This window comes from Miniopterus schreibersii (genome assembly GCF_964146895.1).
Source record: "Miniopterus schreibersii genome assembly, chromosome: 8".
In the NCBI taxonomy this organism is placed as follows: Eukaryota; Metazoa; Chordata; class Mammalia; order Chiroptera; family Miniopteridae; genus Miniopterus; species Miniopterus schreibersii.
In genome coordinates, this window is record NC_138109.1 from 32177514 (window position 1) to 32201085 (window position 23572).

The window sequence follows — 23572 nt, forward strand, 5'->3', positions numbered from 1 at the left end:
AGGATGGGAGTGTGGGATTCTGGCAGATTGTTCAGTCAAGGGCAAGGAAGGCTGCTTGTGGGAGGTGAAGTTAGGACCACGTTAAAAAGATGAATAGGACTAAGTTAGAACAAGAAGTATAAAATAACATAGCACGTTAGGAAAGCCCTGGGTTCACCCGTGGGAAGGGGAAATAAATAGGTTAGAGCAGAACATAGGATTAAGAACACACAGGGCTGCTAGGCTAAAGAGTTTGACCTTAAATCTGAAGTCTGGGGTTTTAAGAAGACTCAAAGTTCCTGGCAAATATCAGACACAATAAATATTAGCCCTCATCATTATCATTGTTATAATATTATTATTATTGCTAGATTTGTGGTTTAGAAAGATGAGACTAACAACACAATGGAGAGAACTGGAGGAGTTCTAGACTGGAAACAAATGGTCACAAACTATTGTGTCATCCAATTAAGAAATAGGAAAGATATGCCCAGCCAGGGTGGCTCAGCGGTTGAGCATCGACCTATGATCTAGGATTCCCGGTCAGGGCACATGCCCGGGGTGCGGGCTCAATCCCTAGAAAGGGACGTGCAGGAGGCAGCCGATAAATGACTCTCTCATCACTGATGTTTCTCTCTCTCCCCCTCTCCCTTCCTCTCTCTGAAATCAATAAAGATATATATATGTACATATTTTCAGTATATTTATAAAAAAATAAATAGGGGAGATATGAAGGAAGTAGATTTTATGACTTGGAAGACTTGGTTCCTGCAATAATTTAAAAATTCATAAGTGCATGAGGGATTTCGCAAATTCCTTTCACAAACAAACTTGAGGAGGAGTCAGTGTAAGGATTAGTCCAATTTTACTAATAAAGGAAACTGAGGCTAAGAGATAAACTGACTTGTTTAAAGTCACATGATAAGTTTGGGGGAGAATCTGGTCTATCTGATTTCACACCAGGCACTCCTGCTGCTGCTGCCCACAAAGTGCAGAAGATAGAAACCTTATATGAACACTGGGAAGGTTGGGGACATTCCTCTTGGTGTGTGGAGTGGACTGGCATGACCTCGAAGGGCCCCAGAGTTCAGTTCTTGCTGCCATTAGCTCCATATTCACAGATACGAAAATCGTGGGGAGCTCGAGTTCCCAACATGAGGATCCTCAGACACTTTTGAGAGGTACCCAGATGCGGCTCTCAGCTTTTCCAAACACGGTCTTGGATCTGATGGGATAGTCACAGCAAAGCAGCAGTAGCGGAAGTACAGGTACGGAGCAGGTGGCAGAGGTGAGTGGTGAAGTTATCTTGACCCATCCTTGTCTTCTGCCTTTCAAAGACACGCCCCTTCCTCTAACCCATTCTCCCTCATTTCCTCCAGAACTTCCTCCATTAATTTCCACCTGTCTTTAATCTCTGCCTCTCCACCAGCTCTTTCCTCTCAGTCTTCAAATTTGCTCCAGTATCGCCCATCTTTAAAGGGTCATCCCACTTGAGTCCTGCATTATTCTCAAGCTACTGCCCTGTAGAGTTAACAACTCCACCCATGTTGCAGAGAGGAATGAAGCTGCAATCTGGCTTTCACCTCTGGCATTTGGGTAAGTTCTCTGATTATCCTTAGTTCAGAGTTGGCTTTCTGACTACTATGGCTCCTCTTTAGAACTGAGAGTGGCTTACAAATTGATCCCTATAGCCACACATTTGTTCATTTGGTGTTTCATGGACTATATCTATGTAAACTTAGTGATACATTGCCTTACTCTGAGGAACAGTGCATCAATTAGGAATCAGTTTGGCTGCTATTAACAGAATAATGCAATTCCACTGGCTTGAGCATAATATGATATAGACAGATTGATACCCTAACAGCTGTTTGTATTCACCCCTCCTACCTGTCTTGGCAAAGAGGCACAAAGAGACTGGGGCCCAAGGACCCAGTGAAGAAACAAAAGTTTCCATTGGAAAATGGTCTTTTATAACAATCCGTCACACCTTGTAGGCTGGGCCAGGCCATTATTTTTGTGTCTTGAGAGTTGCCCTACTTCTCTCTGTCCAGTGCTGACTTGGGGCTGTAGGTGGAGAGGCCTGCCCCACCAGAGAAGTCCACAAGTGAAAATGGTGACAGTTGGAGAATGCTGGAGTTGAGGTCAACCTTGATCACTTGGAAGAGCTGAGTACAAACAGGAGTAGAGCAGAAGAAAGGAATCTATTGCCACAGGGTCCAGAGAGGGGCCAGTGCCTCCCCAAGGAAGTGTTCTGAGCTGTGGGTGAAGTCTGTACCCTGCCCCCTGCCACACACAGACACACACAGACACAGACAGACAGACAGACACACACACACACACACAGACACACACACATTTCACAGCCTCATTCTCCATCACATCATTATAACCAGGGATCCAGAGGCCTTCCAGCTCAGATGACCAGAACTCATGTCTGAGATGCATGAACTTGGTCCTTCGGACCCCTCAAAAGTGCACCTTCTACCCCTGTAGACTTTCATGCAGTAAGCTCTCTAAGCTCTGGCCATTAGTTCTTTTTTGCCAATAGTTCTGAGTAATGCTTCAAAAAGTGAATTCAGCTTAGTTGTAAGTTAAAAAGAACAGACTTTTTTCACATATGAATTCATCTTTTGATTTAATCAAATTTCTAGTGTATTCATAAGTGCGTTTTTTTTGGTGTATTAGTCAAGGTTCTCTAGAGAAAGAGAACCAATAGGAGATAGATGATAGATAGATAGATAGATAGATAGATAGATAGATAGATAGATAGATAGATATTTATTATGAGGAACTGATTCAAGATTATACAGGCTGAGAAGTCCATCTGCACGCTGGACTCCCAGGAAAGCCCTGAGTTTTAAGTTCAGGTATTAAGGATTTGTAGTCAGCACTGAATGAGTGTCAGAGCTGGCTAGTGATCTTCCTGTTGAACCAGTGGTTACCAACTAGATAAGAACAGAGCTGAGACCAAAACTCAGGTCTCCTGACTCCCAGTCCAGTGCTTCCTCCAGTGTGCTCCAGCTTCTGGCTCTGCTTAGCTAGTTGTGGGTCAGACCAAATGTACTTGGTACCTCAAATCCACAGAGCCACGATAGAGAGCTGGAGCTAAGGGAGGGCTGTTTCCAGAATGGAATTCTGTACCTCAAGCCAGACAGCATGTTTTAATGTCTTTTGATACCTCCCTTTCTTCTTCTGTAAAATGGGAGCAGAGCTTATTTAATCCTTTGGCTGCAGCTGACAGCAGGGATTAGTGTGTGGTGGGGTTGTTTGTTTTGTGGTGGTTAAGGGATGATGAATCTTTGTTCAAGTTGTATAATCTTAAAGTCAGAGTTGGAAGGAAACTTAGAAGTGATGTGTGGTGGTGACAGGCAGCTTCATATGGTCCAGTGAGCATGGAAGACTCCCTACCGCCGAAGGCCGAGCTTCCTGTCCCTGGAAATGTTCAAGGTGAGAAAGGTGTTCAAGCAAAAGGGAGCTGCGCTCTAAGGGGTCTTTCTGCACAGAAGAGGAGACTGCATGGGAGACTCCCTGGTTTCTGGCACATTTTCTCTAATGATGGCCCGGTGAGCTCGCGGGGCAGCTGTGCCGCGTTAAGCAGGTCAGGCGTCCTCTGCCGGGTACACGGAACCCGCTGCTTAACAACAGCCGCCACCTTTTACTGCCCACAGCGCCCGGCACTGTCCATCCCACGTTAATTCATTTCATATCTAGGATCGTGGAGGTACGCGGAACGGTCATGATCTCTGTATCTCAGCCGAGGAAACAGAGGTTTAAAATTTTGCCCACGATCTCCTAGGGACGGAACCTGGATCAAATTTAGGTTAATCAGATTCCAAAAGCTTTTTCCGGCTTTTCTTCAGCTCTGGATTCTATCTTGCTCCAAACAAGGAGAAGGGAGTGGTTTCGGAGCTGCGTTTCCCGCAGCCGGGAAGCGGCGCCGAGACGGCGGAGCGGGCTGGGAGCAGCCATACCCGCCGCGCGGAGGGACCGGCGCTCGGAGCTCGGGAGACAGGCGCCCGGGGCGGCCCGGGACTGAGCCTCCCGTGGGCGGGGCCGGAAGTGGCTCTGAGACCTCTGGGAACTGGGCGGGAGTCCAGACGCTGCGTCGCGGGCGCCCGAGGGGGCGGGGCTCGTCTCTGTTCAATCCGAGCCCCGCACCCCGCGTCCCGCCGCCGCAGCCTCCGCGGACGATGGCGGCCCGCCTGCTGCTGCGCGCCCGGCTCCGGGGCCCCGCCGTGGGCCCGGGAGCCCCCCGCCGGCCCCTGAGCGCCGGGGCCGGGCCGGGCCAGTACCTGCAGCGCAGCATTGTGCCCACTATGCACTACCAGGACAGCCTGCCCAGGTGAGCCCGGCCTCCCGGCCCCCCCCGGGGCGGCCCACTCTCACTCCAGTCACTCCTGACCCTTCTCCTGACCGCGCCTGCCCCCAGCCTCCTACGTGGGACGCTGCCACGTCCCCGGTCTGGAAATCCTGTAACTTTCAAAATCTCCTATTCTAGAACGCTCCATTGCTCTCTCACATTCTCCATCCTGAACCCTTCTCGGACTCTCTCCAATAACCCAACTTCCAACTTCCGGGTACCCTAAGAGTTCCTCACCTTTCCCCCCTGAAAAATACCCAACCTGCATGTCTCCAACTCCACTCTAACCCCTCCACCTGGGGTGTTCCCTGGAGTACTTTCATGTCTGCCCCACATCCCTGCCCAAAATATGGACAGGCCAGTTTCCGATGCATAATAGTTATCCCTCAACTTCTCCCAGCACCGCGTCTTCATCACTGTTGCGCAGAACCCTCAGCCCACTCACGTGCCAACAGTACTGTGCTCTTTTAGCACCCCCATCAGTCAGCCAAGCACAGTCGAGTGTTCATCTTACTCTCCCCTAAGTTCTAAGCCCAGTCTTCACCTGAAAACTTTTCACCACTATTAAACCTTCCTCAACACTCCCCCTAAAATATCCCTAACCCCCATTACTCTCCAATTTAAGCCCTTCCTCACAGAATTCTAGGCACCACCCTCAGTACCCCTCCCAGAGTCTTATTCAAATTAGATCCGGAGCCCACCCAGATCCTATCTATTCCTTCACTCTGTAGGCTACCCCCGCACCTAAAACACTTCACCTAGAATCGGCTTCCCCTAAGAAAACAGCCCCTGCATTCTGCCTCCAGGGAGCACTCCGGAGCCTTTCCCCTCCCCCTCTTCTTCCTCCCGGACTCCTTACCTTTACCCTTTTCTCTCCTAAGTTCCAAGGGCCCTTTGCCTCTGTAACTTTATAAATAAACTTTCTCTTATATATTAAAAAAAAAAAAAGACAGTTCCAATAAATCTTTACCTTTCCCTCACCCAGTATTTTCTTTCATTAAGTTTCCAGTTTTCCTAGCCTTCTCAGCCTTTATCTGAGCTGCCAGATATCCTTCTCCAATATTAGAAATTTCCCCAAATTCCTTTACCCTCTAAAATCAGACTTTACCTTCTCTGCTCACCAGTTAGTTAGCTCCTGGGGCCATATTCCAAATTTGTATCAAAGATTTTTCTCTCTTTCTCTCCAAACTGCCATCAGGAATCTCCTGGTCCGGGGGCTGGAGGCTAGCGCTCCCCAGCACATAAATAGAACAAAGATTATATCCCAGGCATCACCCCAAACTCCTAGGTTGCTGTTTTTCTTCACATACAGCAACCCCTGAACCTACTGTCATCACTGCCTACCCCACCCTCTCAGGAAAATCAACCAAGGTGATTCTTGTGAAATTACACTGTGAAGGCATCTAAACAAAAACAAATTAAAATGAGATTATCTAGCCTCAAACTCGTTTAAACTCATTTAAATTTGTCAAGAGGTAGGGGGAGAGGAAGAAAAAAGTATCTTTGTGCCTGTCATTATAAGCCTGGGACATGCCTCCTCCTTGACAGCCTGTGTGTGAGCTGAGCCTGTAAGTGGGGCAAAGGTGGGGAATGACATAACCTGTCTACGTTTGCCAAGTCCTGCTGCAGGTGGCCCTTGACTTTGCAAGATCAGAGAGATTTTCTCTATTTTAGAATTGGAAAGCTGGGAAGAATATTCAAGATCATTTCCTGCAACCTATAGTACAAAAATATGTAGGAATTTGAAGCTACAAACAGTAGCACTGAGTCATCACCCATATGTAACTTTAAACAAGGACTCCTCACAGGCCTCCATTACCTCAGCTGTAAAGTGGGCTTTAGGTAAAATGAGATTCCTTTTATCCCTGAGATTCTAGACTGGTAAAATGTGTTATCTCTGACACTCATTTTGTTGTAACACTTGGTGAAAAGCCCTGGCCTTGAAGTCTGGTAGAACTTGATTTCAGAGTCTGGATCTCTGTAACTTCAGGCAATTTGATTAACTTCTTTGAGCCACAGCCCTTACCTGCAGGGTAGGAATGGAACACAAACTTCATTCGGCTGTTGTGGTGATAGAGTGAGATAAGATGCCTAAAATAGGGAACTATCCCAATTAGTTGGCCAGAGTGGTCGGTCCCTTTGTATTAAGCCGTCCAACTGGATCTCTCTCCCCCTTCTTATTCCTGTGATGTTACTGCTGCCTATTGACCAAGTGGCCTTGGACTCACTTTTTTCTAGGAACTCTTGCACTAGCATTTGTTTGTTTTTTAGAATGTTATGTATTTTTCTTTGCTCTTTTTTTAGTGTGGTAAAATATACATAAAATTTACCATTTTAACCATTTTTAGGTGTACAGTTCAGTTAGGTGTGTTTTTTTTAATGGCTATGTTTATATATACTGAACAGTTAATTTCAGAATATAAAACTGGAAGTTCTGAGGAGACAAAGGGTGGGTCAGCCTCACCTACTCATTCACATCATTAGTTTGATAAACATTGATACGGATTTGGAGACTGATCAGTCACGGTGAGGAGCTTACTATGTAATGGGGGAGATTTGACAGGTAGACAGATAGTTCAGATGTATTATGTAAGTGGAAAGCCACATTTTATGGTGGTTAAGATCATGAAACAGGAATCAGATGTGATTTTTAATCCAGCTTCTCTTCGTACTGGCTGCATGGCTGTGAGCAAGTCATCCAATCTAAAAACTGGGATTGATAGTATTTGTCTCAGGATTGTTAGAATTAAATACCCTGATATAAAGCACTTAGTACAAAATCTGGAACAAATTAAGTACTCAGTAGATAAAAATTCTTCCTGCAAGAGCGCAGCTAAAAAGCCTTTTGTATTTTTATACAATATAGTTATCATTGGGATAAAGTCATCCTAGATGTCAAGACAGTCTATCTGAAGGGCATGCCTTTGGGGCCAGAATATTACTGTTTTTACCTGTTATCCTCTACATATTGGTAACTCTGGCTTTACTTTTGAACTCTAGAGAACCCGTCCATTATATCTGGAATACAAGTGAACCCGTCCATTATATCTGGAATACAAGTTATATAAAGCAGCGATTTTCAATCTTTTTCATCTCATGGCACACATAAACTAATTACTAAAATTCTGCAGCACACCAAAAATATATTTCTTTGCCAATCTGACAAAAAAGATAGGTATACTTTTGATTCATTCACACTGGGCAGCTATTGTTTTGTTGGCTGTCATCATTTTTTTTTATTTGGGAATCTAAAGTCTGTGCCCCTGACCAAATAGGTATTTCGTATTTTAAAAATTCTTGAGGCATACCTGTTGAAAATTGCTGATATAGTGATTAGTCAGAAGAGGGTAGAGGATCCAGTCTTGAGAAAATGTGCACTTTTAGGCCAAGAGGATATAAAGGTGACTCAGAAGAAGATGGATCAAAACCAACAGGGTGGGAAGAGAATTTCTAACTGCATCTTCTACATTCTTTAAGGATATCACAGCCTGCAGTCTGATGAGGGAAAGAGACACAAATACATAAATGCCACTAAATGTAATAGAGAAGAGTGCGGGGTCCTGGGACGGGTAGTGGGTTGAAGGAAGGAGTAATCAGCTAATTCATTTGACATACATTTATTAAGTACCTATTCAGTGCCGGCCTTGTGCCCGTGGAGGTCAGAGAGGTTTTAGAGGAAGACTCCCCTATTTGTACATTACCATAATCATGAGAGCCAACTCTGTGCATTTCTTCCCAGCTCCCCCGTCAGTGACATAATGTTAGTACCTTGAAATTGGCCTGGTGGGAGATTTATAGAAATTGATAAATGCTACAAATCAGGGCTTCACCCTCTACCCACCAGGGAGCTGGTTTATTAACCCACCACCCCTTGGAGTAATAACAGATGAGGATGCGGATAAGGTGGTACAATTGACTTGGAGAGGAAAGAAACTTGTTTAATGTTGATGGCGGGTGGTGGGGGTAAGCAGGGTGCTAGTCCTTCCTAGAAGTTGGGGAGTAGCTTTCTATGGAGAGAAGTTTGAAAGCAAGTGGTATTTTTAGAATACAGTTGTCTCAGTATCTGCAGGAGATTGGTTCCAGGACCCCTTGTGAATACCAATGTCCACAGATGCATAAATCCTTTATGTAAAATGGGATAGTATTTGCATATAATCTATACACATCCTCCCAAGTAATTTAAATCATGCCTGGATTACTTACAGTACCTAATACAATGTAAGTGATATGTAAATAGTTGTTATACTGTATCGTTTAGGGACTAATGACAAGAAAAAAGTTCTATATGTTCAGTACAGATGTGAAACCATCATAGGCCTAACTACAGAGTACATTTCAGCAATGTTACTTTTTCCCCCCAAATATTTTTACTCTGTTGTTGGTTGTGGAACCCGCAGATAAAGAGAGCTGACTATAGTCAGAATTTAAGAGAGGTGAGGAGGTAGGTGAAGTACTGAAGAAATTATAGAATATAATTTTGAGAACAGAACGGGGGTTCTAAAGACATAGTGGCAGCAGCTAGTGAAGAATAATAGCTACATGGGACCAAACTGGATGTTGCTGAGCAGATGGAAGGAAATAGTAGCAATAGGCTTTGTGCCTAAGGTGGAAGCAGGAAACTAAGAGGGAAATGGAAAGGAAATAGAGTGAGCTATTTACAGATATGGATAGATACCTGGATGTCTCTAAATATATATTCAGTGTCTTTAATGCTTACTGTATGTCAGATACCTTCCTAAATTCATATATATGTGTGTATACATACATATATACATATATATGTATATATATATAATTTCACTTAATTCTCATAATAGCCCAGTGAGCTATTATTTAACAAATTGAGAAAGGAGGACCAGAGAGTTAAGAAATTTGTCCAGGATCACATGGGTCATAAGTGACAGAATTCAGGCTGCAAACTCAGATCTGTGAGATTCCAAAGGCTGTGAACTTAACCTCTCCATACACTAGGTGTGTTAGTGATAAACTTGTGCTAGGTGGGGTTGGAACTTGACAGGTAGGATTTCAGATCTCTCTGTGAGGCAATTCTCTCCAATCCATAGATCAGAAATGGAGTGTGAAGACCATTGAGTAATTTGCCACCTATAACCATATAACTAGAAATTAAGTGGCAGAGCTGAGACTCAAGCCTAGGAGGTCTGATTCTAAATTTCTTTCTCTTTTACTGTGTTAGTAGTTCTTATACTTTAGACTTCACAGATCATTACAATTATGGGGGAAAATGGTTATCAATGTTGTTTCTTAAAAGAACTGACCTTTAATGACTCTCATCCCCCATCAAAAAAAAGGGACACTCTCAGCCTTAAGGACAGACTTCTAAATTAAGCAAATTAATCTTTATGAAAAGCTCACTGTTCTATTCCTGTTTTTCATTTCACTGTAAACTAGTAACTTCATAACCATGGCCATTGTCTACTAAGTATAGGTATTAGATAATCCATTGATGTGGACTGCATTGCTGTTTGGTATTTACATTTGAGACATTTTACATAAAGCAAAAATATAGACTTGGTAAGTTTATCATATTCATTATGTTATCTTTAATTTGTTTTTATAGAAAACAGGTGGTTTTTGTGTCTATGATAAACATTTTTATACAGAATCTATACTGCCTCAGTGTAATTTCATCGATAACTTACATTAGTAAATCCATCAATTCTGATTTGTCTGTGGCTTCCCATTGTTGGTTTTTTTTGGAAGGTAATTATCCAGTAATCAGCTTACTAGTTTGGGTTGTGAAGCTAATAAACCTGTTTCACATATTGTCACCCTTACATTGACTTTGCTATCTCCTCAGGCTGCCTGTTCCCAAACTTGAAGACACCATTAGGAGATACCTCAGTGCGCAGAAGCCTCTCTTGAATGATGGGCAGTTCAGGTAAATGCTGAGAACCCTGAATGACCATGGTTGGGTGGTTCAAGAGAAGCTGACAAGTAATGGTAGACTGTGCTTCAGGAAGTATCTGTGATTTGATTGGGTCTCCAGGAACCTGAGGCCTAGTCTCTATATTTGCAAATTCAGGAAATAAAGTTTTACTCAGGAAGGGCTGACCAAATCTCTCTAACCAGACTCAACAGGTGATGGTTTATAAGCCTGAATGCCAAGTTTGTACTGTATCTTGGCAGGCCTACCTGGTACTGGTACTGGTCATTTGCAGTAGGCATGTGCTTCTGGTAGGGAGATCCATTGAGGAGAGCATATGGCAGACCAGAAGTTTGCTTGGTGAGCGTGTGTACTGGGTTGGATAGTGTGCCCCCAAAATTCATGTTCTTTTTGGAACCTCAGTATATGACCTTATTTAGAAGTAAGGTTGCCCAGCTGGGCGTGGCTCAGCAGTTGAGCATCGACCTAGGATCCAGGCAATCAGGGTTCAATTCCTGGTCAGGGCACATGCCCGGGGTTGCGGGCTCGATCAATGACTCTCTCATCATTGATGTTTCTATCTCTCTCTCCCCCCCCTCTTGTTTCCTCTCTCTGAAATCAATAAAGATATATAAAGAAGAAAAAAAAAGAAGTAAGGTTGTTACAGATATAATTAGTTAAGATGAGATTAATTCTGGCCAATGTGGCTCAGTTGGCTGGAACATTATCTGGTGCACCAAAAGGTTGTGGGTTTGATTTTTCTGGTCAAGGCACATAACCAGGCTATGGGTTCAATTCTTGGTCAGGGTGCATACGGGAGGCAACCGATCGATGTTTCTCTCTCACATCGATGTCTCTCTTTCCCTCTTCTCTCTCTAAAATCAATAAAAAAAAAAAAAAAAAGATGAAATCATACTGGAGTAGGGTGGATCCTTAGTCCAAGGTGACTGATGTCCTTAGAAGAAGAGGAGACACCGAGACAGCCATGTGATAATGGAGGCAGAGATTGGAGTGTGTCAACAAGCCAAGGAATGCTGGGGATAGCTGGTAACACCAGAAGCTAAGAGAAAGGCATGGAATAGGTTCTCCCCTAGAGTCTTCAGAGAGAATATCGTCCTGCTAACACCTTGATTTTGTACTTCTAGCTTCCAGAACTACAAGAGAATAAATTCCTGTTGTTTTAAGCTGTCCGGTTTGTGGTACTTTGTTATGGCAGTCCTAGGAAACTAATACAGCCTGGGATTGGAAAATAGTACTAGATATTGTCAAAAAGTGGATTGCGTTAAGCTCTTACATCCTAGGATAGTACTCTCTTTTACACCTGAAGAAACTGAAACTCACATCAAGGAACTTGTTTAATGTCCTTTTCTCCATGCCAAACTGCCTCCTAGATTACAGATAGTTTTGAGATGTTGATTTTCCCAATCATCATTTGAAAAAGATACCCTAGATTTATTCATTTTAGATTTATCCTTCTTGTTCTTATCAGTCCTAGGTTGTAGGAATATACTATAGGGGACTCAAAGCTCTGTGTATGAGTTTTGGGCCATGAATCTAAAAATCATGAATTTTTCTGCCATTATTTGATTCTATCTTTTCTCAAACATTTTAGGAAAACAGAAGAGTTTTGCAAGAGTTTTGAAAATGGGATTGGAAAAGAATTGCACGATCAGCTCGTTGCTCAGGATAAGCAGAATAAACATACAAGCTACATTTCAGGTAGGTAGGCTGGGCTGTGGGTATAATTTTCCCCAGAGCCCTCCATAATTGAAAGTAAGGCAGCTCTCTCCTGTTTAGGTCCCAAAAATATTTTTGATGGGACAGCACTGAAATAATGTATCATTCTCTCTTCCTGAGGTAAACACTAAGGCTGAGTGGTTCCTCCTCCACTAAGATGTTGACTGGAGTTATGCCCAAGAGCAATGGCTTGCTTCCTCTGTAGGTGGGATCAAGCTGGAACCTAACCATTGGTTCTGTCTGGAAGGGATGCAGGATTAAATCCCTGTGCGTACCATTCTCGATCCTTCACAGTCTGCCCTCTCCAGCCTTTTCTCTTACCATTCTCTCTGACACACTTCATGTTTCAATAAAACTGAACAACTCATTCCCTCCCTAAGGAGATGGGATGGGAATTAATAGCTGTTCTGTTCCAGTATGAATGCAAGTGAGGTGTTATTTTATTTTATTCCTTTAAGAGTCAAGAAAGGAAACAGAATGAGGAAGAAAAGGCAATTAATAAACCTTAGGGAAATGCAAATCAAAACCACCATAGTTATCCACCAGGCTGGTTTCAATCAAATAGACAAATAACAAATGTTGCCAAGGATGTGGAAAATTGGAATCCTCATGCACTGCTGGTGGTAATGGAAATTGGAAGATACCACAGCAGTTCCTCAAAAGGTTAAACGTAGATGTACCACATAACCTAGCAATTCCACTCCTAGCTATATCCCCAAGAGAATTCATAATAACCAAAAAGTGGAAACAACCCAAATGTCCATCGACTGATGAATGGATAAACAAAATGTACTATATCTATATAATGGAACATTATTCAGCAATAAAAAGAAATGAACTGATACATGCTACAACATCCATGAACCTCAAAAACATTATTGTGATAGGAACCAAATGTAAAAGACCACATAGTGTATGATCCTGTTTATATAACATGAATTATTGCAGAACAAAAGTAATCAGGAAATTCCTCCCTCTGGAGGTTGATGTCATTTCTTCTGCGTCAACTTTTTATGTTGTTCTTTTTTTATTTTTATATTTTAGGCCCCTGGTTTGATATGTACTTAACTGCCCGAGACCCCATTGTCCTGAACTTTAACCCATTTATGGCATTCAACCCTGACCCAAAGTCTGAGTATAATGACCAGCTCACCCGGGCAACCAACATGACCGTTTCTGCCATTCGGTTTCTGAAGACACTCCGGGCTGGCCTTTTGGAGCCAGAAGTGTTCCACTTGAACCCTGCCAAAAGTGATACTGATACCTTCAAGAGACTCATACGCTTTGTGCCTTCCTCTCTGTCTTGGTATGGTGCCTACTTAGTCAACGCATATCCATTGGATATGTCCCAGTATTTTCGGCTTTTCAATTCAACTCGTTTACCCAGACCTAGCCGGGATGAACTCTTCACTGATGACAAGGCCAGACACCTCCTGGTCCTAAGAAAAGGACATTTCTATGTCTTTGATGTCCTGGATCGAGATGGGAACATTGTGCCTGCCTCTGAAATCCAGGCTCACCTGAAGTACATTCTCTCAGACAACAGCCCTGCCCCTGAGTTTCCACTGGCCTATCTGCCCAGTGAGAACCGAGATATCTGGGCAGAGCTTAGGCAGAAGCTGGTGAGTGGTGGTAATGAGGAGACTCTGAGGAAAGTGGACTCTGCTGTGTTCTGTCTCTGCCTAGATGACTTCCCCATTAAGGACCTTGTCCACTTGTCTCACACCATGCTGCACGGTGATGGCACAAACCGCTGGTTTGATAAATCCTTTAACCTCATTATAGCCAAGGACGGCACTGCCGCTGTCCATTTTGAGCATGCTTGGGGTGATGGTGTTGCAGTGCTCAGGTTTTTCAATGAAGTGTTTAAAGACAGCACTCAGACCCCTGCCATCACTCCACAGAGCCAGCCGGCCAGAACTGATTCTTCTGCTGCTGTGCAGAAACTCAACTTCAAGCTGAACGATGCCCTAAAGACTGGCATCACTGCTGCTAAGGAAAAGTTTGATGCCACCATGAAAACCCTCACTGTTGACTTCATCCAGTTTCAGAGAGGAGGCAAAGAATTCTTGAAGAAGCAGAAGCTGAGCCCTGACTCAGTGGCCCAGCTGGCCTTCCAGATGGCCTTTATGCGGCAGTATGGGCAGACAGTGGCCACCTACGAGTCCTGCAGTACTGCAGCATTCAAGCACGGCCGCACGGAGACTATCCGCCCCGCCTCCATTTTCACAAAGAGGTGCTCCGAGGCCTTTGTCAGGGAACCCTCCAAGCACAGTGCTGGAGAGCTTCAGCAGATGATGGCCGAGTGTTCCAAATACCACGGCCAGCTGACCAAAGAAGCAGCAATGGGTGAGATGGGTGGGGAGCATTCCCTTGGGTCTTGTTGCCCTCAGCACTGGGGGTAGGCTTCAGTAATATTCTACCCCACATCTCATTTCCACCCTTTCGCTAGGTTTAATCCATCTGCCAGCTCCCAGGGATGGGGAAGTGCATCTAACTGTATCCTCATTGAAGGTCAATTTCAGCTGTGACACATGAGTCTCTACTATTTATTGGTCATTAAATTCAGTTTGACAGTTTAGGATTTCTAAGCCTGCAGCCCCTCTTCACCTCAGATGTAGCATGTTGTGTCCCTGTAAACAGGTCATCTCAGAACTCTTTCCCAAATCTAAGTGTCATCCTTTTTTGCCTCTTTGTGGCAAAACTTGATACCTGGAAAGGACCTGGAGGATCACATAGTCCAATCCTTTCATGCAGCCAAAAGTCCTGGAACTAAAAGGTACCTCCAAGACATTCTGGTCTCATCCTTCCCCATTTTATAGGGAGGCAACTGAGGCCACAGGCCCAGGGCTACATAGCAAATTAGCAGTAAAGATGAGATTAGAACTCTTTCCATTTTTTTTCACTGACTCATTGCTCTTTTACACTTGACTTGGACTTTGGGTTTTATCTTAGTTTTTGAGTCCATAGCTCTCTTCATGTACTTTTCTTGACTGATTAAATTGACTTAGTTTCAGACTTTTAAAAATCATGCTTTCATTTTAGGCTCACTTTTGACTCAGCCATTTACAGTTTTTTCTTAAGAAAATGCTCTAGAATGAACTGCTCCAGAGGTTAGTGAGCTGGAGGTGTGCATGCAGAGGTAGACCTTCCTTCCAATCTCAAGGATGCTGTTCAGGGGATTCCTACATGGGTGGGAGGTTTTACTAAGGCTCATTTCAGTTAGAGTCTGAGACTCTGTTTTTTTGTTTTGTCTCTGACAGGCCAGGGCTTTGACCGACACTTATTTGCTCTGCGGTACCTGGCAGCAGCCAAAGGAATTGTCCTGCCTGAGCTGTATCTGGATCCTGCATATGGGCAGATAAACCACAACATCCTGTCTACTAGCACGCTGTCCAGCCCAGCAGTGAACATTGGTGGTTTTGCCCCCGTGGTCCCTGATGGCTTTGGTGTTGGGTATGCTGTTCATGACAACTGGATAGGCTGCAATGTCTCCTCCTACCCAACCCGCAATCCCCGGGAGTTTCTCCAATGTGTGCAGAAGGCCTTAGAAGACATGTTTGATGCCATGGAAGGCAAATCCATCAAAACTTAGCTTCTAGGAGGGTTAAAAGCCTCCATCACTTCATTGACATGAAAATTGAGGCCTATGTAGCCAACAGGTGCTATTCTGTGACTAATTAAACTAATCAGGAGGTGCCTGAGCAGCCAGGGCTCTGAAGCCTGAGCTTTAAAATTGTGGTTTTAAAACTAAACATGCAATTTCCAAGTGGAATTAGATCACAGTTAAAGATAATGTGAGATTTCAATTTTGAGGGCATTTGATCAGAAGGGTAGGATTTGGAAAAGTAACTCAGGTGTATTTATTGTTGAAGCAGAAATAAAATTTAATTGTATCTATCGACATAATCTTTATTTTTTTCCTTTTAATTAATGATTTTTTTTGGTTTTTACCTCCTGAAAGATGAGATGGTAATTTAAAATATAAACCTATAGATCCTTTTGGTGTTTATCTTTATGAGCTTAACACACACCGACTGGAATAGAGACTGAAAACTAGAAAGGCTGCTTACCCAGCCCATTACTTCTACTTACTTGCTTTCAGGCTGGGCAGTGGACTAGACCCAATGGGTAGGGGGCTGGAAGGCCTGCTGGCTGAGTGAGGGTTGAAGTGCTGCTGTCAGGTACAGAGAAGAGGCTCACAGGGACCCGGGAATACAAGACCTACAGGAAAGGAGATGTAGCTGCCAGACTGGAGAGGGGACAAAGTAGGCGTACCTCTTCACCACTCTTGGACATGACCCCCTTCCTAGTACCCCACAACCAGCCATTCAGAAAATGAAGATATTAATTTTACTTCCAAAGAATTCCAGGCCCCAGCAGAACACTAGAGAAATAAGGTCTCTTATAACAGGTTTTCCAAATGGATTCACTAGTGAGAAGGCATGAACATGCCCTCATGACCTAACTGTGCATTAAACAACTCTGTCCGCTATGTAGGGGGTCTTCAGACCTATGGAAACAGGCCCATGACTGTTGTCTTTACACCTCCACAGGGCTGTCTGGGGGCAGCACACAGAAGTGTGACCACAAAGGGGATAAACCAGGACCAGGAGCTAATGGGGGCATAGAGGCTTACTTAGAGTAAGAACTTTCATATTGACTTCTGTGATGGGAGGAGACAGCTCCATCGCAGCCAGTAAGCAAAGACCTAAGGACTACCTGGTTGGAATTTTATAGAGCAGATTCATGACAGGACTGGATTCTATACTGACTTCTATAGTATAGTCCCTTCTCGCCCTAGAATATGAAGTGACACCAGCTAACAGAGATGCCTGCATTTACTGAAGAGCCAAGCTAATCAATGCAGTATTTTGGCTCAGGATAATTGGGCTCATGGCATCATTGCACAGCTCAGCTGCACTTCATACCATTGGCCTTGACACCTTTGGTTCTTCGGATTGATCTGCCCACCCATGAGCTAGAGAGCCCTTCGAAGCTGTGTGCTCCTGCATATTTTGCAAATTGAACTGTGTAAGACTCCATGTTGTGGGAAGCTGTCAAAAAGCAGTAAAAGACCTCCAACATGAATTCTTATTTGTGTTAGGAGTGGCTGTTACCTGACTACCTTCACGCATGAGTACAGCACAAACGGGCTTTATTGGTGGGGCTTGGGAAGCTGTAAGAGCCCAGCATGCAGACGGTGAGGGCTTGGACGGCTGCCAGGAGACAAGGGGTGAGGAGACCAGCCTTAGTGGGCTCTGCTGCTTGGGGCACATTGTCCCTTCTCAGTTCTTAGAGGCAAGTGTGCAGGAAGAGGGTTCAACACTTTACAAACTGGTGGGTGACCTCGTAAATTCCCACAGACTCCTGAGCCTTTTCATCATAGTCAGTCCAGTCCTGTGGGGGAAAAATGGCAGTGTTAGACTCATGAGGCAGCCTAGGACAGTGTGGAGAACTGGGACTTAAAAGGCCCAGTTCAGGCTTTGACTCCGCCATTCATGAACATGTATGACCTAGAACAGCCAGACTGCTCAGGCCTGAATTTCAGCTCTTCTAGCTTTGTGATTTTGGGCAAGTCGCTTAACTGTTCTGATCCTCAGTGCTATTCTGTTTTTTAAAACAGACAATAGACTTCATGTTGAATGCTGAAAGAATGAAATGAGGTAACACATATAAAAATACTTAGCACAGTGCTGGGTACATGTAAGAGCTCAATAAATTCCTGTTACTGCTATTATTATATGCTGTGCAAATGGAAAGAAGTTTTCGTCCTTCCTTTGAGGCCTGGACATAGGTAAGGTTTCCTTATCTGCAAGGCAGTGCCATGTCCAGCAATACAGCTGGTTCTGATTATTTGTGGTAATTATGTTCTGCAAAGTTATTACTGAATTAGTGAATAATGAACTAATGCTCGCAGGGAAAATACAGGGTTAGGTTCTTGGGAGCATCTGATCACAACATGCTCTTCAACCAATCAATACATAACCTTGTTTCATGTATGATTCTGTTTAAAACACCTTTTTAATATATTGTTGATTCATTAAAATTGAACTCACAGCCAACAGCATTATAACTCATGCCTGAACAAGGCTTATCTGTTACATATTTTCTCCAGCAGGCACATCCCAGTGTTCTTGCATGTGGAACACTAGACAGAACTTCAGCGTTATCATGGGGCCATCTTAAACACAAAAATCACCAACAAAATGCACAAAAGATGTGCAGTCAGCTTTCCATTGATGAGCCTTGTTCACCAAAAAAGGTAATTTCCACACCCTGCAAGGCCCCCAAGTCCCGTACCTTCTCCTGCAGGTTAACATCACTGAAGACTGTCCCCGATTCCACACCCTCAGCAGCAAACCCAGCCTGTAAGGGACAGGAAGGCAGCAGTGAGTCTGAGGGAAAGGAGGCACTGGACTGGACTGACATGTGAGCCTGGCCAGGGAACTGGCTTTTCTCACAACACATTTGGGAAGGGAAAAGTGAGATGCAGTGTGGGCAGCTGTTCTGGAATAACTACTGAGCTTCCAGGGCCTGGCAGCTGCCCTAGGATTAGAGAGAGTGGTTCCTCCAATTAGAGCCTTGACCAGAAGGCAGGAGGTACAAGGTAAACCTTTCACTATCCCTGACTGTCTAAAAGACAATCTAAGCTATAAAGTCTCCCAGGAGCTGCAGCCTTTTGCTAACCATCAGCCATCTGGGCATGTCGCTTCCCTCTCTGGACCTTAGTTTTCTTATTTATGAAATGGGGATGATAATACTGTCTCTTCTGCCAACCTCACAGACTTCTCGTGAGGTGAAAATGCTGCACCAATAAAGTGGGATGAGTACTGGCTCTAGAGTCAGAGACACCTGCATTCAAAGTACAGCTCCATTGCTTAATAACTGTGTCACTCTGGGCAAGTTGCAAAACCTTTGAAGTTCTTTCCTTGTCTGAAAAACAGTACAAATAACTTCACAGCATGACTGTGAGAATTAAATAAGGTAACATGTAAAACTGACCAGCATGGTGCCCAACATATAGTAGCACTTAATAAATAAAAACAGTAATTCTTACAAAGGAGAATTCCTAGTCCATGGTCTCTGTAGGAAGCAAAGTTCCACTATTACTTCCTATATGCCCTCCCCAAAGATACAGGGTCCCCAAGAAGACACACACACCTGGGGCTGGAAATCAACTGGTTCAAGGCCCCGGCACTCAAACTCTACTATTGTCTTGAACTTCTCATTGTCTTCAGCCTGGAAAGGAAGTATATTGAGGAGGTAGGCCCAAATGGGCCCTCAGGATAACCCCATTGCCCCCACGCTTCCTGCCAAGCAGGTCCTTATTGCTCCTGTGAACCCAGAATGGGACTCGGGACCAACTCACCCCTTCTGGAAGAAGCCTGCCTTAGCCACTTGCTCCCCATAAGACCTTGGACATGGATACTACAGAACAAAGAGTGTGGACTCTGGGGTCAGCCTGCCCCAGATGTGAGGCAGAGCTCTGCCTTTCTTCCCTTCTGGGCCTGAGACTATCAAATAGAGGTGAGGAAACCACTGCAGGTTTATTGTAAGAACTTGAAATATGTGTAAAGTGTCCAGCAGAGTACCCAACACTGCTCAGTAAATGGTAGATATAATTATCGTCACAACTATGAATAAGAGTGTTAAGCTACAAAGTCTCCAGATCATCCAAATGTCCCTAGTACACTTAACTGTAGTCTTTTGCTAACCATCTGCTGTGAAGGCAGGGGCCTAACTTAAAGCCTTTGAAGTGAGATTTACTTGTAGAGGAAGCACCTATAAGTGGGGTGGTATAGCCAGGAAATTCATGCCTACCTGACCTGGGCCCAGACAGCCCAAGGGCCATAGCCACACATTCTCATTCTGTCAGTCACTGTAAAATCATTTCCTGCACACCACCATGTGCCCAGCACTGCTCTGCTGACCCTAGTTTGTTTTTTGTTTGCTAGTCTGTCTCTTCCACTAGATTACGATTTACTTAAGGGCAAGTCCTCATTTGATCTCTAACTTCGGAACAGAGCTGAGAATTTGGCATAAATCAAACACTTTTCAAAAATACCAAATAAGGAATGGATAAATACAATTTAAATGCCCTTCTTTAAACACACAGACCCAAAGCACACATACCCTCACTCACCTTTGGACTCATCTGTTGTACAGCAATGTATAACTACCTAGTAACATGGACAATATCAAGGGTGGAAGGTACCATTTGAAGGATTCTCCCACCCATGGTTTCAGAGAAGGCTCACTAGACCCATTAAGATGTAGATAAGGCAAGTGTTCCCAATGATGGAAACTGAGTGGCCAGGTTGGGTCAGAGGGTCCTCTGAGCTCCCATAGCCTACCACTTATAACTCTAGAACCCAGGTCTCCTAGCTCCCAGCTTGGAATTAATTCCACCATGCCTGCCACTACAGGAGGCAACTTACATTGTAAGATTTGATGGTGCTGCTCAAAATCTCTGAAACATAAAAGAGAGGGCAAAATTGACTTGAGTCCATACCTTGGCCCTACCCCAGGTCCCCAGATGTGGCTCCGAGAAAGAGTCTGCTGCAGAAACTTGGGCACCTTAGGTAATATGAGCCTGCTTTGGGGTCTAGTATCAGGAAGCTAGGGGCTAGCCTGGCAGAGCTCCGTATTCATGGCCTGACCTACCAATGGAGTTTTCCCTTGCACACAGCTTGCACTTCTGGACCATGGAGGCGCTGCCACGGCCCCCCTTCAGTGCCACACTGTCCTAGCAAGGAGTAAACAGAACCTCTTGTCACATATCTATTAGAAGAGATCCAGTCCCACCACTTATTAGCCAATTAAAGAGACCAAGAGAGGGTGACTTGCTAGGACAAGAATCCTGGGGAGGCTTCTTGAGACCAAGGAAAGGGCTTCCCCTTGATTTTGAACTCTTGTCTCATATCCCAAAGAAGCCTGTTCCCATTGTTGATCACACTAATGCCTGCCCTCCCAAACCACAAAAAGTAAGGTCCAAAGACCATATAGATTAGGGTCACAGATTCTCCAAATTCCAGCCTAGAGATGTACGTGTGTGGGGTGGGTATGGTGGGTAGGGGGGGCAAGAGCAGTTACCATCAGCCGAATGTATTGCCACTTCTCTGAAATCTCACCACAGTTGCCACATTTCATCTTGGGGGAGAAGAGAGTATTAGTAAAGTAGCTTAGTTAGGAGACAATGAGGGAAGGGTAAGAAGGCAGGCTCACAACCTACTTCCCTGTCAGCAATCTCATCTCATCCTTACAACCAGTCCCACCAAGGACATAACCAGACTTACCTCTGGGCAAAGAACAGGCCAAGGTGCTTCTCCTGCTGGCATCCCCATTCCCCTTCAAGAAGTGCCCAGTCTAACTGCTTATGTGGTGTAGAAAGGGTCTCAACAGGCCCCCCACCCACTCTGCTGTGTTCCTACAGGCCCTGTAGGCCCCTGTTGTATTTATGTATTTGCTCTTATTTCTGGGTCTCCTTCCCTAGACTCTGTGTGGTATTTTAAACCAAAGAACATAAGTTCCCCAAATAAGTCCTGGCACTTGGGCTTCAAAATATATGGAATTACAAGAGGTCAGAGACTTCCTGAAAGAGAAAAGGCTTTTGCCAGGTACTGAAGGATGCTGGGATTTAGACCAGGAGAGAAACAGGATTACGCAATAAACTTTAAAAAGCAAACATAAAATTGTACCCAGAAAAAAAAAAGAACGTGTAATGGTTAAACACTTCTAATCCTGTTGGAGAGAGCTGTTAACACTTACATCAGGCTGGGAAACCTTTTCCCGGGCCCGGCCGCTGGCGCCCCCTCCCGGAACCTCGAAGTGCCCACAGCCTCTCGGGGCTCCTCCCCTTCCCCTTCAGGGGCCCGCCCCTGCAGCCGCACCTTTAGGTACCACCGGAAGTCCTCCCCGACAGGCCGGAGGTTAGTGACATTCTCCAGGGTGGCTTTGAGCTGCAGCGCGATTTTCTGAGAGGGGAGGGAGGGCCAAAGCGACGACATTAACCGCGCCTGCGCAGCCCCACGCCTAGCCCCGCCCCGCCCATCCCGGCTGGAGCACCGCCCCTCCACTTCTTTCCAGCGCCCTCACTCCCCTCATTCTCTACAGGAGCGGGGCTCCCGCACCCCAGATCCGCGCCACCGCCCCGTCCCTGCCCCGCCAGCGGTTCGGCCTCGTCTCACCCCCATTGCGGCCCGACTCAACCCGGCGCTAGCGGCGCTCGCTCCTTTCCGGCCTGTCGTAAACCGAGGGCGCCGCTTGCGCACCCTTCGTACGAGCCTCGGAGTAGCGTGGGGCGGGGCGCAGGGCGCGGGGGCGGACCTCCGTGCGCCGCTCCTTCCGGCGCACGCAGGTTTTATCATCTATCATCTGTCTGTCCTATCTATCATCAATCTATCATCTATCTATCTATCTATCATTATCTATCTATCTATCTATCTGTCTCTCTGTCTGTCTGTCTGTCTATCATCATCATCATCTATCTATCATCTATCATCTATCTCTATCATCTATCTCTATCATCTATCTATCTATCTATCTATCTGTCTGTCTGTCTGTCTGTCTATCATCTATCATCTATCTATCTATCTATCTATCTATCTATCTATCTATCTATCTATCTATCTATCTATCTATCTATCATCTATCTATATCATCTATCTATATCTATCATCTATCTATCATCTATATATCTATCTATCTATCATCTATCAATCATCTATCAATCATCTATCTATCATCATCTATCTATCATCATCTATCTATCGGTCTGTCTGTCATCTATCATCATCATCTATCATCTATCTACTTTTGCATTAGTTGAAGAAAACGTAGGTAACCTGAATTCGCAATTAGCCTGCCTCCAGTCATCCGTAATTCCAGGTATTGACTGAACGCGGGTCCGGTGCCAGCACTAAGCTAGTCTGAGGGACAGTGCAGCAAACGTCTTCCTGCTCCTGTTTTCCTTCCTGGCTCTTCACTACTCTGCCTTCCCTTATTCAATTCCCCGCTTGGTTCCTGCCTGCTCTGAGACTTATTAGATTGGTTCTCCCTGCCCAGGGCCAGCTTCACAGATTTGGGGCCTTTTTCTTCTCTAACTGCTGCTCCTTCTTTCCTCCTCGGGACCTGCTTTCAGAGTTGTCCCGTGCCTCGTCCTCATTGTGGTCCCCAAGACTGGTCACCCCTTCACTTGACTCTTCTCTGGGCTCCCATCTCGTTTATCCTTATACATTTACTGAACCTTGTTTTACTTGCCCTCTTGTCCAAGGCACATCTGAGACCATACAGGCACTATGAACATTACAAGGAACACCTCATTTGAAACTCTTATACCCTTCTGAGCTCCTCACTGTCATTTCTTTAAAATTTGGAGTGACTGTTTTTGATAACTACTTTACCAACTTGCCTCACTGCCCACAGTAACCTTCTGAAGTCAGGAACCCTGACATATCAGGTGCCAGATCTGCACCTAACCTGCTGTCCTGGTATCTTTGAAGGAGGCAGAGTAGGATGTGTATATGCTGGGAGTGGTAGGAGCACTGGCCTAGGAGTCAGAAGAGTTGCAACCTTGTCTGAAGTTGGCCTATCTTGAGGGATTCGAG

The 23572-nt window shown here is 44.8% G+C and overlaps 2 protein-coding genes across 5 annotated transcripts; one reads left to right on the forward strand and one right to left on the reverse strand.

Annotated features, from left to right (window-relative positions):
* The first annotated feature begins 4107 nt into the window (after window positions 1-4107).
* On the forward strand, window positions 4108-15867 carry CPT2 (carnitine palmitoyltransferase 2). Its single transcript, XM_081145948.1, has 5 exons — window positions 4108-4324; window positions 10161-10241; window positions 11839-11945; window positions 13008-14312; window positions 15227-15867. Exons 1-5 carry the CDS (start codon window positions 4173-4175, stop codon window positions 15556-15558), a joined length of 1977 nt encoding a protein of 658 aa, XP_081002074.1. The 5' UTR covers window positions 4108-4172; the 3' UTR covers window positions 15559-15867.
* Window positions 7561-22427, reverse strand: CZIB (CXXC motif containing zinc binding protein). Of its 4 annotated transcripts, XR_013999448.1 has the most exons (10): window positions 22154-22427; window positions 21857-21940; window positions 21060-21116; window positions 20631-20712; window positions 20405-20436; window positions 19128-19205; window positions 18267-18332; window positions 17084-17363; window positions 16059-16187; window positions 7561-7837 (listed from the first exon to the last, which is right to left on the reverse strand). XR_013999448.1 is itself a non-coding variant. In XM_081145949.1 (8 exons), the coding sequence occupies exons 1-8, from the start codon at window positions 22331-22333 to the stop codon at window positions 17286-17288; spliced, it is 657 nt and encodes a 218-aa protein (XP_081002075.1). In that variant the 5' UTR covers window positions 22334-22427; the 3' UTR covers window positions 15859-17285. The 4 variants fall into 4 exon arrangements, 2 of the variants coding, with proteins under 2 accessions (XP_081002075.1, XP_081002076.1); XR_013999449.1 differs by lacking the exon at window positions 7561-7837 and having other exon boundaries at window positions 15916-16187; XM_081145949.1 differs by lacking the exon at window positions 7561-7837 and having other exon boundaries at window positions 15859-17363.
* Window positions 22428-23572: the final 1145 nt, after the last annotated feature.